This window comes from Cyclopterus lumpus, chromosome 16 (genome assembly GCF_009769545.1).
Source record: "Cyclopterus lumpus isolate fCycLum1 chromosome 16, fCycLum1.pri, whole genome shotgun sequence".
Taxonomy (NCBI): domain Eukaryota; kingdom Metazoa; phylum Chordata; class Actinopteri; order Perciformes; family Cyclopteridae; genus Cyclopterus; species Cyclopterus lumpus.
The window spans coordinates 11,418,723-11,435,297 of NC_046981.1; the positions used below are offsets into that span (position 1 = coordinate 11,418,723).

General features: G+C 41.7%; 1 protein-coding gene across 6 annotated transcripts in view; it reads left to right on the forward strand.

The window, feature by feature from the left end:
• The window catches only part of myh14 (myosin, heavy chain 14, non-muscle), a 28,358-nt gene extending 13,462 nt beyond the window's left edge, over positions 1-14,896 (forward strand). For 4 of the 6 annotated variants that reach the window (XM_034553381.1, XM_034553382.1, XM_034553384.1 and 1 more), the window contains 28 exons: positions 1,197-1,402; positions 1,535-1,656; positions 1,757-1,826; positions 1,917-2,077; positions 2,913-3,021; positions 3,646-3,777; positions 3,885-4,091; positions 4,283-4,420; positions 4,509-4,632; positions 5,012-5,183; positions 5,298-5,510; positions 5,625-5,769; positions 5,861-6,067; positions 6,192-6,296; positions 6,456-6,608; positions 6,854-7,102; positions 7,192-7,305; positions 7,395-7,493; positions 7,580-7,792; positions 7,890-8,051; positions 8,137-8,265; positions 8,371-8,459; positions 8,537-8,660; positions 8,777-8,985; positions 9,542-9,650; positions 10,156-10,328; positions 10,536-10,559; positions 11,270-14,896. In XM_034553381.1, the coding sequence (XP_034409272.1) occupies positions 1,197-1,402; positions 1,535-1,656; positions 1,757-1,826; positions 1,917-2,077; positions 2,913-3,021; positions 3,646-3,777; positions 3,885-4,091; positions 4,283-4,420; positions 4,509-4,632; positions 5,012-5,183; positions 5,298-5,510; positions 5,625-5,769; positions 5,861-6,067; positions 6,192-6,296; positions 6,456-6,608; positions 6,854-7,102; positions 7,192-7,305; positions 7,395-7,493; positions 7,580-7,792; positions 7,890-8,051; positions 8,137-8,265; positions 8,371-8,459; positions 8,537-8,660; positions 8,777-8,985; positions 9,542-9,650; positions 10,156-10,328; positions 10,536-10,559; positions 11,270-11,459 (4,148 nt within the window). In that variant the 3' untranslated portion in view covers positions 11,460-14,896. Of the gene's footprint in view, positions 1-1,196; positions 1,403-1,534; positions 1,657-1,756; positions 1,827-1,916; positions 2,078-2,912; positions 3,022-3,645; positions 3,778-3,884; positions 4,092-4,282; positions 4,421-4,508; positions 4,633-5,011; positions 5,184-5,297; positions 5,511-5,624; positions 5,770-5,860; positions 6,068-6,191; positions 6,297-6,455; positions 6,609-6,853; positions 7,103-7,191; positions 7,306-7,394; positions 7,494-7,579; positions 7,793-7,889; positions 8,052-8,136; positions 8,266-8,370; positions 8,460-8,536; positions 8,661-8,776; positions 8,986-9,541; positions 9,651-10,155; positions 10,329-10,535; positions 10,564-11,269 lie in introns of all 6 variants that reach the window. The other 2 variants (XM_034553386.1, XM_034553383.1) reach the window with 2 other exon arrangements.
• The last annotated feature ends 1,679 nt before the right edge of the window (positions 14,897-16,575 follow it).

The window sequence follows — 16,575 nt, forward strand, 5'->3', positions numbered from 1 at the left end:
CACTTTCTGTTCATCTCTTCTCCTTCTGGTTCTCTCCTATGTCCACTTGCTCTTGTCCCTTTTCCTTCTGTTCTTTTCTCTTCCCTCTCCACTAATTCCTTGCTCGCTTGGGCTCCATCTTTCCTACCCTTTTTTCTTTCTCCCTGTGCCTTCCTTCTTCCTGCATCAGATATTCAAACTCTTCCTCGTGTGTACTTCTTTGACTCGTTTGCCACACTACAGACTAATGGCTCTGACAGTAGGTTTTTCTCCTCGTCTGTGTGTCACACTCGCATTCCTCACTCCCACCTCTGCTTACATTACTCCTTTGTATTCTGTCTGCCCGCTGTTTGTTTGTAGTGTGCCATTTTAGTTTGTATTTGTGCCGTAGTGTCATGCGCGTGCCATGTTGTCTAATTCTCATATTTTCACTCTGCTGTTTGCTCAGTTGCTCTCTCTTATCTCTTTCACCAAGTCTTTGCATTTAGTGACAGTGCTGTGCTTGTGTGATGTAGCTTTTTTTTCCATTTATAAAGAAGTAGGTTGTGTAGAAAATGTAAAGTGTCATGGTAGCAGCATGCTCATTATTAGTCACAAAAACCTCATTCAGGATCACATAAGAGTTGTGTTTCGCAATACTGCCACAACCAACTGCCCCTGGAGTGGTTCCATGAAAACCAGCCAGGCAGAAATGTGATCCTGAAGGAGCTCTGGAGATGCAACACGTTGGCATTCAGTACTAATATTTAAATAGCAACCACAATATTGGTCTAATTTTTCCAAGAGTATATCACGCAACTGTCAAATCAGGAACATAATCAATCATCTTACTCTTGTTTTTGTTTAAAAGGATAGGCAGACAAACCTGCAAGCATGCCTGTCGTGACATGTTTAGAAGTGTAATACTTTAATAACTGGTTAAACTGGACTGTACCAAGACTGTGTACGTGTATCTCACTGGCAAATACATTCTGTTGGTGTTTGCTTTGAAACCATATCATTGCATCTCTAATGAACTCCTCCATTGTCTACCATCTGATATCATCTGTCGATAGCTTAGTAGCAGATGTGTAAGCAGTTGTGAGATCATAATGCCCATGGCATTAGTTTGGCCTTCACACAGACATTATCATGCCAAATCTGGCAAACACTCTTTTCATTCCACTGAACTGATAACTGCTGCTGAAACTGAGGCCATGCTCCATGTTTTGGTCCAGTGGACAGGATTGTGGGTCTGGACCAGGTGTCCTCAGGAGAGAACAGCGGGCCGGTCAATTTCGGAGCGTCGGGGCTAAAGACGAAGAAGGGAATGTTCAGGACCGTTGGTCAGCTTTACAAGGAGTCGCTCACGAAGCTGATGGCCACGCTGAGGAACACTAACCCCAACTTCCTTCGCTGCATCATCCCCAACCACGAGAAGAGGGTAAGACAGGGGGGACTGGATAGGCATATGGACACTGTTCTAAATCAGAACAGACAAGAAAGCTGAAGAAATGTCTGAATTTAACTTTCAATTATTTCCGCTCTTTACTTCCTCTTGTCTTCATGTCATCAGGCCGGTAAACTGTCTCCCAATCTGGTTTTGGACCAACTGAGGTGTAATGGAGTTCTGGAGGGGATCCGTATCTGCAGACAAGGCTTCCCTAACCGCATCCCATTCCAGGAGTTCAGACAAAGGTCTGTGTGTTCATCAACCACGACTCCTGCTGATGATCCTTTTGTATCTTTTGTCTCTTGGTCAAAAACTCACATCTTCTAAATCTAATTTGTCCTCCAGATATGAGATCCTGACTCCGAATGCGATTCCTCGCACCTTCATGGATGGCAAACAGGCATCCGAACTCATGGTGAGACAATTTTCAGTAGTCAAAAGAATTCAACATACTGTTTAAATGATTCAAATTATGGAAATCTCCAACCACTGTTTCCTGGGTCAGATCAGAGCTTTGGAGCTGGATCACAACCTGTTCAGAGTGGGTCAGAGTAAAGTCTTCTTCAGAGCTGGAGTCCTGGCTCATCTGGAAGAGGAAAGAGACCTAAAGATCACCGACACCATCATACGCTTCCAGAGCGCCTCCAGAGGCTATCTCGCACGCAAGTAAGAGCATTACCAAGATAAAACATAAGCAGAAAGGTATGATAGATACTGAATAATTGTTCCTGTTGGTAATTTGTAAACATTAGTTAGACATAAAGTGATTTTATTTAACTTGAGTCATCAGTCAGTCAATGCTCACTTTATGCTAAGTGCAACTAAAGGGGTAGGAGAAGACAAATATCTAATAATGATGGTGTTTCTCTATAAGGAGCACTCACTTGCTGCAGTTTTGTATTTCACTCTTAAAGGAGCGTTAATATATAATCTTCTGTAAGCGCCTACCAGTGACTCAGGAATAGCAACAGCAATGACAGCTGTTTGGCCTGTAAAAGACATCAATAATAAAGTTAGATTTTTACAATGGTGGCTAACTAATTAAAGGTACGTTTGTTTGAATAGCACATTTCATGAACAAAGGCAATTCAGAGTGCTTTACATAAAGCATTAGCAACATTAAAATGCAAAATAAAACTAAGTGTTCTAAATGTCCCAAATGAAGTGTCCCTCGCGATGGCCTTGATTAATAAGATTTCTTTGTCATATATATATATATATCTCTTATATCAATATCTTGTGGTACCAGTAAATACAAAAATTAAGTAATCATTAAGATGTTGATTAATGACCCTGTCAAATGTCTACAGTTGTTGTTTAAAAATTCCACTTAACGCTCAGTTTTAACTTGTCATGTGTTTTGGGTCAAGAGCTAATACCTGACATCCATTTAGTTGTATAGTTTCTGTATTAGTTCCTCTGCCTTGAATCATTTTAGAGATTACCTACACTCACGTATGTATTATTATTGATTTATTGTGGTATTTCTTTTACTTCTCAGATCCTTCATAAAGAAGCAGCAGCAGCTGAGCGCACTGAGGGTCATGCAGAGGAACTGCTCTGCTTACCTCAAACTCCGTAACTGGCAGTGGTGGCGGCTGTTCACCAAGGTACTGAGCGCAAAACTATATTTCAACAAAGACATAAAATATAGAATAAACATGTCTGCAAGTGATCTCTGACACAGCTGAGACGTTTCTGTTTATTTTGCTTTTTTTTAAAACGTTGATTTAGTTTCTTTGTACTCAAACTAGCATTGTTTAAAAAGTTGTGCTGTGTGTATGACGATAAAAATGTAGAACGAGATAGGTAATTACTAGTTGGTGCAGGAAGGAAAATATCTTACATCCCAACTCACAATAAACAAAATGATGAACTATAGAGAGCTCAAGTCCATTGGGTATTAAAACCTTGCAATTGAAACAATATGTTGTAAAATCAGAATCAGAATCAGAAACCGTTTATTGCCAGGAATGTTTACACAAACGAGGAATTTTTAAATGACAAACAACAATCAACGCAACAGCAACAGTGCAATGTGTGTATTAACTAGTATAAGATAAAGTGCTCGGACAACAAATAACGTTAAAGTGTTTAAAATCAATACAATGACCTCAGAGCCTTGATAAGGGAAATAAATTAAATAAGCCAGATGCAGAAAATCAAACCAAAAGGGGTGCAGGAATGGGGATGTCCCTCACATTGACCTCTGATCCTTATTCTGTGCCAACCAGGTGAAGCCCCTGCTGCAAGTGACCCGCCAAGACGAGGAGATCCAGGTTAGAGAGAGCGAGCTCCAGAAGGCCAAGGACAATCTCACCCAAGTGGAGCAGGACTACACAGACCTGGATAAGAAACATGCTCAGGTAATAAACCTCCACCTTGTTCTGCTGCCTGTCCACCCCACTGAAATCCACTGTGAATCGGGGCCTCGCTCACCACTCCTCCTCACCCTTACTTTGTCACCTTCTAGCTAATAGAGGAGAAGTCGGTGCTGGCTGACCAGCTGCAGGCGGAGGCGGAGCTGTTTGCGGAGGCAGAGGAGATGAGGGCCAGGTTGGCAAGTCGGAAACAGGAGCTGGAGGAGGTGATTGGTGAGCTGGAGAGTCGATTGGAGGAAGAGGACGAGAGAGCCGTGCAATTCACCAATGAGAAGAAGAGGATGCAGCAGAATGTTCAGGTTAGGAGGATCTTTTTTTAAACAAGTTAACTTTAATATGTAAACTAATACTGACTGACTCATCTTATCTTTCTGCCATATTTGCTTTGTTCATAAAAACAGAAGAAAATGTAACATTACATGAAAAGCGAAGTTCATTTTGGGCTTTTTTCCATTCCCTGTTACTTCAATTGTGACTTCTTCCTTGTCAGGACCTGGAGGAGCAGTTAGAGGAGGAGGAAAGTGCCCGACAGCGCCTCATGCTGGAAAAGGTTACATTGGAGACCAAAGTGAAAAGTCTGGAAACCGACTTGCTGAATGCAGGGGAGCAGAGAGACCGACTCAGCAAGGTCGGCATCACATTATTACTTTTATCATTCTATAGTATAAATATTGTGTACATGATCCAATACAATGTTGATATTTTTGTCTGAGTAGGAGAAGAAACAGCTGGAGGAGCGTATGAGCGAAGTGACGGATCAGCTCACCGAGGAAGAAGAGAAAACCAAAAGTCTGAACAAACTCAAGAACAAACAGGAGGCTGTCATGGCTGACCTAGAGGGTAACTGTCCTAATGTCATTCCACAACCTGCAGCAAACTGTTTCCTGCTGCATGCTATGATTGGAATAAAAATCTCCACTTTATTTAGGAGATACGCTGATTTTATGTGGAAACATTCTGTGGTAATATTATTTATATTTGAAAGACTTTTTATGAAATTTTTCTTGCACAACAGTATTAATTTTTTTCTTTTTTAAGCATAATTTTTGCCAAAGCTAACCTAATATTGCATCTTAGTACCACCTTTCGAATACAAATGAACCTCCCAACATGGTCAACTTACTCATGAATTATGACAGTGACAGTAAATAGAGACTGGTATCCGTTTTTACTGTTCAAATACTGCAATCTATAATCCGTTGCTTCCACAACTGTGAAGAGCGCCTAAAGCGTGAGGAGCAGGGGCGCTTGGAGCAGGAGAAGTGGAGAAGGAGGATGGAGAACGACTCGGTGGATGCCCAGGAGCAGCTGTCAGACCTGGGGATGCTCTCTGCCGAGCTGAGGGGCAGTCTGGCTCAGAAAGAGAAGGAAATCACCATCCTCCAGGGCCGGTGAGACACAGGACGACGTATAATTAACGCAGTAACACAAATAGAGGCTAGTCATAGAGCTTTCACTCTACACACCTCCCTTAATTCACATTTGTCTTTTGCTTTTTTTGTCAGGTTGGAGGAAGAAGGAGCACGTCGCGCAGAAGCTCAGAGGGCGCTGAGGGAGGCCATGTCACAGGTGTCTGAGCTGAAGGAGGAAGTGGAGAATGAACGAGGGATGAGGGAAAGGGCAGAGAAACAGAGGCGAGACCTAGGGGAGGAGCTTGAGGCTTTGAGAACTGAGCTGGAGGACACTCTGGACACCACAGCTGCGCAGCAGGAGCTAAGGTAAAAGATACACACAGAAATGATCATAAATATAGGCTTTGATGGAAAAAGAGAATATAATAAAAAGGGCCAGAATTCTACTTCTTTGACCTGCTGCCTCTTCCGTCGACACAGGTCTCGTAGGGAAACAGAGTTAAATGATCTCCAGCGGTGTGTTGAAGAGGCGACTCGCCACCACGAGGCCCAGCTATCAGAACTCAGAGTCAAACACAGCGCTGCTATAGACAGCAACCAGGAACAGCTGGACAATAGCAAGAGAGTAAGAGGAACACACACACACACACATATTCAAAAGACAAATGCACGTGTAAACATGTCGCTCATCAGGTGCCGTCCATGTCCTCTTCCAGGCACGTCAGTCCCTGGAGAAGGCCAAGGCAGTGCTGGAGGAAGAGAGGCAGAATTTGAGCGCTGAGCTCAAGAGTCTCCAAGTGAGCCGCACGGAGAGCGAGAGAGGCCGCAAGAGGGCCGAGGGTCAGCTGCAGGAGTTCAGCGCCCGACTGGCTCAGGCTGACAGAGAGCGGGAGGATAGAGAAGAGCGAGTGCACAAGCTACAGGTGGAAATGGATATAAACTTCAATTTATTGTTTAGTTTAGTGTGTTCAAATATGTTTGACTTTGTATGTTTTCACAATGTTTTGTTCTGTTAAATTACCTTTTTCTCATCTCTGGCTTTTTCAGTGTGAAATTGAGAATCTTTCCACCAATGTGTCCTCCTCTGACACCAAAACCCTTCGGCTCACTAAAGAGGTCAGCAGTCTGGAGAGCCAGCTGCACGATGCAAAGGTAACAAAGTGAAGCACAGACACCGGGGTTGATGCAGCCACAGCCACGTTTGGCAATTAAGAGAGTAGCAACTAGCTGTTTGAAACATTTTCTAAAAAGCACATTCACAGGCCTGTCACTGGACTTTGTTTGACACTCTTGTCTTTTCTTCTCACTCAGGAACTGCTGCAGGATGAAACTCGTCAAAAGATGTCTCTGGGCTTGAGGGTACGAACGCTGGAGGAGGAGAAGAATGTACTAATGGAAAGACTGGATGAGGAGGAGGAGAGAGAAAAAGAGATGGCCCGGCAGATCCAGACTCATACCCAGCAGGTAAAAGACCCTCGGAGGCTCTGTTTAACTGCCTCATCTCTTTGAAATAGATGTCAATCAATAAATGTTACTGCAGTAAAAGATCAAAGATACCCAAACACAGTAAAACAAAACAGTAGATGCAAACATAAAAACATCCACTTTCTCATATTTCCAAGTGTTTCTAACATCCCTTCATACTTAATAAAGAGGTCAAACTAATGGTTATTTGGTAATCGTGAATTATTAATCCCTCGCTGCTTCAGCTGGCAGAGCTTCGTAAGCAGTCAGAGGACGTGAACATTGCGGTTGAATCCGGAGAGGAGACACGCAGGAAACTCCAGAGAGAGCTTGACAGCACCGTCCAGAGTGCGCGACAGAAGGAGGAGGAGAAGGATCGCGTAGAGAGGCAGAGGGAGCGACTGAGGGAGGAGATAGAGGACATGACACTTGCCCTGCAGAGAGAGAGACAGAACTGCACGGCCCTGGAGAAGAGGCAGAAGAAGTTTGACCAGGTTCGAGCCTCATCGATTCGCCGCCATGCACAGGCTGCAAAGTTGTTTCCTTCCAGAGGCCTCTAACTTTGTCTCTGTCACCCCGTCAGTTACTGGCAGAGGAGAAGGCGGTGAGCGCTCGGCTGGCAGAGGAAAAGGACAGAGCAGAAGCAGACAGTCGAGAGAAGGAGACAAGACATCTGTCTCTTTCTCGAGCCCTGCAGGTAAACTAATTGAGAGCAAACGGTACAATTATTTTCGTTATGTATCTGCGAAAGCTGCCATTAATGCTCTTGTGTTTGTGTGTGTGTAGGAGGCCCAGGATCAGAGGGAAGAGCTAGAGAGAGCCAACAAGCAGCTCCGTTTGGAAATGGAACAGCTTGTAAACCAGCAGGACGACGTCGGCAAGAGTGTAAGAATCTTCCTCTTGGGACACTTTTGTCATTTCTCTATCTCAGTCTTCAGTGAGTCACGGCCTATCATCTGCCCCTGAATCAGGTCCATGAGCTGGAACGCACTCGCAGGACCTTAGATACAGAAGCCCAGAACCTGCGGGTCCAGACGCAGGAGCTGGAGGAGGAGCTGACGGAGGCGGAGAATTCAAGGCTGAGGCTGGAGGTCACCCTGCAGGCACTCAAGGCTCAATTTGAGAGGGAGCTAAGCACCAGCGAGGAGAAGGGAGAGGAGAAGAGGAGGGCGCTCAGCAAACAGGTAGAGAGAGGAGAGAGAGAGAAAGGAAAATGTGTGGTTGCTGTTCCTCTCTCCAAATCACGCAAAACATTCTTATCCTCCTTCCTTCGTTTGCCAGGTGAAGGAGTTGGAGATCCAGCTGGAGGAGGAGAGGAGTCAGCGGTCTCAGGCTGTGTCGTCCAAGAAGCAGCTGGAAGCTGAACTACAGGACGCCGAGTCCCAGGTGGAGACCACCGGCCGCGGAAAAGAGGAGGCTGTGAAGCAGCTCCGCAGGCTGCAGGTAAATGCATTTCCCCCACGCATTAACATTGATTTTCTGTACTTATAAATGGCTTGCATTCTAAAGAAGTCTCTATTTGTTACAGGGTCAATTGAAGGAAGTTCTGCGCGAGCTAGATGAAAGTAGGTTGGCTCGGGATGAGGTGATCTCACAGTCGAAAGACAACGAAAAGAAGATCCAAACTCTGGAAGCTGAAGTCCTGCAATACACTGAAGTGCGTGTAATTAACTGAAACAAGATATACAGTATAATGCTTTCAGACTGGTGTTTGTGTTCTGAGTGACTTTAAAACCCTGTCTGCCTTCATTTGTCTGTGTAGGAGCTTGCTGTATCAGAGAGGCAGAAGAGACAGGCTCAGCAGGAGAGAGACGAGTTGGCCGATGAGATGGTCAACAGCAGTTCAGGAAAGTTAGTATCACTTTACTTTACTGTTGTTGGTTGGTATATAGATGTGTTGGTTTTACTAAAATATAATGTCTGTCCAGGACCGCAATGTTTGAAGAGAAAAGGAGGTTGGACTCACGAGTCAGTCAGCTGGAGGAGGAGCTGGAGGAGGAGCAGAGTAACTCTGAACTGCTGGCGGAAAGACAAAGGAAGGCTGCTCTCCAGGTACTGTAGATTTACCTACACACACACACACACATATCTGGCACGCTCTATGCCACCTCATGAAATGGCATGTGTGGCATGTAAGTTATATCATTGCTGCGCTGTTCGCGGTCTAGGTGGAGACTATGACCGTGCAGCTGCAGGGAGAGAGGACGTTGGCCCAAAAGGCAGAAGCGGCTCGGGAGCATTTGGAGAGACAGAACAAGGATCTGAAGACCCGACTGGGGGAGCTGGAGGGAGCAGTGAGGGGCAAGCACAGGCTCAGCGTCGCCGCCCTGGAGGCCAAGATAGATTCGATGGAGGAGCAGCTGGAACAGGAGCGACAGTGAGAGATTTTACATGTTACTTTATTAATTTACCTATAAATTGACAAATAAAAATGTATGAAATATAAATATAAATCTTTCATGTTATGCAGGTACCCAAACTTGAAATAACATCATATTTGGGGGAGAGAGAATTAAGGCCACTCTGGCTCTTCCAGCTATTTTGACCTCACACACCAAACACGATTTTAAACAACTTGTATTATAATAAACACTTTAAATTATATGTGCCACTTTTAAAGGTACTCTGTGTAGGGTTTGGTGGCATATAACAGTGATGTTGCAGATTGCAACAAACAGAACTGTGTGCCAGGCGACAGTTGCCCAAAACCAAAACATGAATTGAGAGCCCGTGTTTGTTTTGTTCGTTGTGGGCTACTGTACAGAAACATGGACAATGGTTTTAAATATAAGAAAACGGTCCCAGTGGTAAATATGCAATGCAGATTTTTATTTATTAAACTTTCTAAAACACAATTGGATGGGAATGTTTTATAGAGGTCTTGAATTGCTTTGTGAAGCGCGTATCTTAAAATGAACATCTCCATCTGTCAGGGAACGAGCCATTGCCAACAAACTGATGCGGAAGACAGAGAAGAAACTGAAGGAGGTGATGATGCAGGGAGAAGACGAGAGAAGACACGCAGACCAGTACAGAGAACAGGTACGAAAATGAACATTATCCACAAGAGGACACAGAAGAGTATAGCCAGACACGCACCATTAAATATGAATCCATTGGCGGTCAGGGCAGCTAGGAACGCTGCTCTAATTGTGACCCACGGCACAAAGAGAGTGTTGAAAAAATCATCCTAAAATGAGTGATTTATCCAGCTCAAACCAACCTAATCCTAATACCACCCCGGCATCTGTGGGTTCATTGGGAAGCTAGAGCGTATTTCACTCAGACAAAATCCATCGGTCACAGCAGAGACACACTCCCCTACCAAAACATCATCGGTGATAATCTGCCAGGTTTAATCTGACTCCTGATCCCTATCAGTCCTCCTGTTCCCAGACTAATCTCTCTTTTTATATATCCGTCCCTTTCTCTTCTTGTTACCCTCTTTCCTCCGATCTCTTCTCTCACCCTGACCTCTGCAATATGCTGCTTCCTTTTCCTCCTCTTCCCCTCCATCGTGCCTTTTCTTCCCCCTTCCTCCTCCTAGCTGGATAAATCCATGGTCCGCCTGAAGCAGCTGAAGAGGCAGCTGGAGGAGGTGGAGGAGGACAACTCTCGCTCCAACGCCCAGAAGAGGAAGCTGCAGAGAGAGCTGGAGGAGCTCACCGACAACAGTCAGAGCAATGCAAGAGAAATAACCACTCTCCGTAGCCAGCTCAGGTAACCGTGTGTGCGTGTGCGTGTGCGTGTGCGTGTGCGTGTGCGTGTGCGTATTTTCTGTGCTTGAATTATAATTTGTTGTTTTGTTAGTTTTAACCTCCCATTAACTCAATATGATTTGTTTTGTTGTGCTCTTTTGTTGCATCCGTTTGTGTCCATCTAACACTGACAAAACTGTCCATCTGTGTCCGTCACACCAACACTCAGCATCCCTGAATGGAAGACCGATCAGTAGGTCAATGTGTGTCATATTGTATTGGGTGTGTGTGTAAGGGTGGAGGCCTAATGGACATTTAATGCGTGTTTTTATCGTTTACATTTTTTGAGCATTTCATCTGTGATCTGTGATCTGTATTATTCCACTGTTATTTTGCTAGTTGCTTAAGAACTAAAAGCACTTGAACCATCAGTTGTTTAATTGAATTGGATCGACAACCATCAATTAGTAATTGATTAACCATTTAAATAATGTGTCAAGCAAAAATGCAGGCAAACATTTTCTGTTCCCAGCTTTTCAAATCTGACAATTTGCTGCGTTCTTTGTTTGATATGTTTGAGTTGGAAACATCACTTTATTTCACTTTTTAGAATGTGTCAATTAATTGACAAAGAATCAATAGGGGATATAATTGTAAATTAGCAGCCTTGGTTTTAAGTAAGTAAACAATTTACATTCTGCTTTAATGGAAGTATTTCATATTTCGCTTTCTCAAAACAAAAGAGTTTCCCCTTGGACGGACAGGATCTCAGGGACAAACCAGAGTAGCTTAAAAATTCTCAAGTGCTTTGTATCTTCCAAAGGTCGTTTTCCAAAATCAGGTGTGCGTGGACTCATAATCAGGGTTGTAGATATTTGGACCAATAAGGTAGTTTTTTAGAGAAACGTATTCGACTGGTTCCTCCGCTGGACAAACTGTAACTCCGTCTCTCTTCTTGTCCAGGCGTGCTGCGTTGCCCCTGGCGCTGCGTGGACGCAGAGCGCTGATCGACGACCTCTCGTTGGAGAACTCTGACTCGGAGGAGCCCCCTGCCTCGCCGACCCCTTCCTCTGGACTCCCAGGGACCCCGACTCCCTCCTCTGAACACAGCCTGGACCCTCCGCCGCCATACAGCGTCAACAACACAGAGTGACGCACACATAGACTCCGTTACAAACATAACGCACACACAAAAATACACAGTCAGACATCGACCTCTCACAGGGGTGAGGGCGTAACGTGCACACAGCGCATAACAACAGTGCATTTAAGATGAATACATCAGGCGCTATAACTGGAAAACAACCTCATTGCAAAAAAAAGAAAAAAGTGTAAAAATTAGATTTTACAAAGAGGCAACTGGAATTAATTCTTATTTTGTAACAAACTGTGACATAAATAATGACATTACAAAGACTGGAACATTTCTACAATACTCCTCTGCAGTGCATTTCTGATAAACTAAACTACATTTCCCAGAGGTCTGAGGGGAAAGTGAATTATTATCAACTAATTTCATGATGCTGTACAGTAATTAGAGGGCAGAAAACAATGTGGTGGGCACGTCTTTTACATTAGGAAGTATTTAAAAGCTAAAGCGAAGCCATGTTTACCCCTTTGATGAGGAATATATATATTCTTCATAAAGGGCTGCTGGAGGGTGAAAATAAATATTTCTGAGAAATGTTGAGTCAATCTGTTACATAAAGCAGTCAACAAGATAAGTCAAATACACACATGGAACAATGTGCATTCTCATATTTTCAGTCAGAGAAAGTAAACTGGCAAACAGAAAAGTAAAATCAATATCGCTGAATTAACAAAAGAGGAATGGCAATTAGTAACCAATATTTAATTACACTTTTTATTGTAAATGTTTGATCAGAAACTGGGAAGCATTACACAAACTTCCATAATATATTATATAATTTTCATATAATTTGACAGAATTGTGGAGAGACAAACATTTGACCATAAAAAGCAGCGTACATGCAGTGAAGCTGTTCTGGATTTCTGTAGATTTTTAAAAAAAAAGTATGTTGTTAGACAAAGCGATAGGTAGTATTAGATAGTTTCTTTAACTAAAGTCTTAACATATTGCTTCAGAAATTTGAATTTGTATAATTTATATCCGATGGGAAATTATTGATCCCTGTTTTGTTTTTTTCTTCTGGTTATTCTGGTCCGTTCTGGTCCTGCTGGTGCGGATGTCGGCCTGAACTGGTCGGTCAGTGTTGCAGCGTCGGGTCTCAGAGGTGAATTTGCATGGAAGATCTTTCTGGTGGAAAACTGGTTTTACTGGTTCCTTGCTGGAGTAGAAAAGGATGGTCTACCACAGCAACATAACTAGAACAAAATCCTAGAGAACTTTATTAATTTATCTTTTCATCCAAAGCAGAATTAATTGCGACAATTGATTATTTGTGGGGGGGGTGTTGTTTTAGACAAGCATATTGTACATTGTAATTTTGATTTTTACTGATTATCTGTGTAAATTATTGATCAAACAAAGCTTTTGTGTTTAACCAAATGGTGGGCGTATGGATGAGAAAAAGGGACTTAAATAAGTAGTCACGGTAGAGTAGCTGTAGAATAGATGACCGGAGTAGAGGATGGTGAGGTTTTCTATTTTCCTCAGTAGAATAAACGCCATCACGGCTCCCAGTTCCTGTGTAAAATAACTCGAGACTCAAAGCATTCTCAGATACTAGTAGTAGTAGATAAGAAATTACAATGGAGACACAGGAATTAATTTTCACGAAGCTAATGGCAAATTTTCATTATTTAAATTTTTTACCCAAACTAGCGACTCAAAATGACATGCGTGTGAGGCGTCGACCAAACACGAGCAGCTCGATGACCTTGCTGTGAAAGCAACAATGGTTTTGTGAAACCTGGTTTCAAATGTGTTTTTCTTTTGGTGATACATCTCTGTTTTGCTCAGCATGTTTTATTTATTGTTTAACAGACATTTTACCAGGTCTTTATTTTTTTTTTTATATATATATATATATTTTTTGTTCATGACCGTCTTCAGCACCTATTTGCCTGTCATAACTTTAAGGCTGTCCAGGAAATCAATGTGATATCTAGATTTTGATGTAGACACAAATATCAATGTTTTAAAGAAGTAGTGAAACATTTTGGGAGATGTGCTTATCCGCTTTCTTGTGGAGAGTTTATGGTGCAAACGTCATGTCCTGTACGGTAAATATGAAGGTACAGTCAGCCGTTAGTTAGCTTAGCATAACGACTAGAACCAATCAACTTGCGAGCATCTCTAAAGCTCACTAAATTACACTTTTATACATATGTTCAAAAACAAAGAAATTTAATTTTTAAAGATGCCGACAGGAAGTCCCTGCCAGGCTAAGAAATAACCGCTTAACACTTTTTTTTCCCTACAGATAAAACAAGCAAGATCCAATATGTAGACTCATGAGCTTTAGAGATGTTGGTAGTTATTTTGTTGACTGTTTCCAGTCTTTGTGCTAAGCTAAGCTAAAGGTCTTTTAGCTTTATTGCGTCATATTTACAGACATGAGAATGATTTTCATCTTTCCTCACTTGACGTCCAAAATGTAGATCTATCTCTTTAAATTATGAAGATTGTCACTGAAGCTTTAACTTTCAATTGGAACTAAAAGAAGATAAAGATAATTCACAAATGTTGCCCTGAATGTTTTCTTTGTATTCTGGTTATATATAATGTATACTAGACGGCAAAGGATTAATGATCCTGCTGGTGTTTACCGATGATTGCGGTTGATTACGCACAGAACCGGTTATTTTTGGTAATCGGTTCATCACTGCTGCCTCCCCCCTCCGTCTGTTTAAATTGAACAGGTGTGTATTTTAAGGAAACGGCAATGCAAATCTAACTTCTGCTAAATGAGATCAGTGAGCGCGTGTCCCGTATCATGACGCGTGTTGAGCTTTGTCGGGTTCACCATGAATCACGGTGAAGAGAGATCAAGAAAGAGTTTGACTACTAGCGACATATATTTAATGCTCTATTGAAGGGTTTTATCTTTCTTTCTTTTTTCTGTATGTACAATTATTTTTATTTTAGCGATGTGCATCTGATTTAGTTTGACACTGTGTTTTTTTGTTTGTTTTTTTGATATTGTGTAAACGCTGCACTTTACACATTACTACTGGAGATATAAAAAAGAGCCGACATTGTCAGTACATCACGGCTGCTCTGTCAGGTTGTAATTTATCTCAAGGAGGTCGACATTTAAGCCAAATGAGCTGACACGATCTGTCACTCCGAACTGTTAAATGTTGTATTCTCAGAGTGTCGTATCAACGTATCAACGTGGCGACTTTGTTCTCGCCTTGATGGACCAAAATCTGAAGCCACGAGGTTTGAACTGCTGGATCGAGATCACTTCTGATTAGAGACGAGGCTGGTGCTTCTCTACGGTGTTACTTTTCACTTTTTGTTTCTTTATGGCTACTGTGGAACTTGAAACATTTTGGAAAAAATGTTGTTTATTGTTTTAGCCTCTTTTTGTTAATGATGCTGTAATTATAAAACATCTGACTGGGGTTAACTTTAATATATGTCGTTGGTTTTGATCTTTGTTTTTCTGTGTGTTTCTTTGAGAGCTGAGCACATTTACTCAAGTACTGTACTTCAATGCTACTTTATACACTAATATTGCCCTACATTATCAGATTTGACATCATTAATTTCTAAGACATGATGTATTTTTAGATTAAATACAAAACTATAAAAAGTTGTTTAAAATACCTCAACCAACTACAACTGTAAAATGTACACATTAATGCAACATAATTAAAAGTCCATAAATATGCTGCAGAACATGGCCCCTATGACTGTTATGGTATAACATTCATAAAGACCAAAAACTGACTTATAAGTACTTTTACTTGATACTTTCAGTACAATTTCCCAATAATACATATGTATGACCTTTTCAAAGCGAGTATATTACTTGTAATTTAATATTTCTATATTGCAGTACTTCAGTAAAGGATCTAAATACTTTGTCCATTACTTCTACACACAAACACAAAAGAAAAGAGGAGTTACTGTTATAACACCATTTATCTTTCACATATTGACATTCTGAATATTTACTTTAAACATCAACATTTCACACTTATAATACCACTGTAATCAATACAAAGATTGAGACACAGCTCAAGTAACAGTTTAACACTTTCACATCTTCACATAAAAGGTTTGGTGCAACAACAAAAAAATAGTTTGATGTACTTTATATGAGTAAATATTTTCATACACTGCCATTCAATTGAGTCTGAACTATACAAAAAAAAGATTTGTGAATGTGTTGAATTTGAGGTTGAATATGACTCGTATTTCTAATTGATTTTAAATACAATCCTTTCAGATCTTTTTGCAGCAAAGAACAAAACACAAGGCAATTGAATACATGTAGTGCTGCTACTATGCATGCAATACAGAAACGGTCATTAAACATAAAACTAAGAAGTATATTAGTGAATAGAATATATGTGATTGTCATTTTACTGGATTTGATACAGATGTACTTTGTAATCATGTTTTTTGTATAATATAATAACAAAAGTGTTCCTCCCTTTATTAAGTCAAGTTTTAAATGTCACAGTATTTACAACAACAACAAATTGCACGAGATTTAACCAGAATGTTTTGACAGGTAGTGCACATCCTGAAAAGATCTTATTGAAGTCACGTTGTCTGAATTTGTACTGAAATGTGTTCAAATCACGACATTTAAGCATTCAAATTAAGGGCAAAATGCAAACGACACCTTTAGATTAAAAAATGCTGCAAAAAGTATGAATGATTAAGAAAGTCCCCGTTGGATTGTTCTTGCTCTCCTATGAAATGAGGACGAGATGGTGGGTACACTTTCCACTGCCCCCTCACCTTCAACATTTAAGTAACCAACGTCTCACTAAAAATACGTGTTTTTCTAGCAGTACAGTGACTTCCTGTCCTTTAAGATATCAGTGAACAGCCACTCATCCTCATGCGGCGGTGTTGGTATGGGACAGTGCTCAGGATTATGAAGCGGGACAGAGAATGATTGAGCTACGCCCTCAAATGGTGTAAAATGTTCGTTATTATCACAATTTACCACCATACAGGGGCTCTCCACCTGAGGATGCTGGTACGTCTGCAGCTCCGAGGCGTAGTGGTGGTAGCGGATCGATGTGGGGAACTCGTTTTGGAGGATCTCCGTCTCTTGGTTTGCTTTAAAATGGTTAAACTGTATCTCCGCAGCGACTTC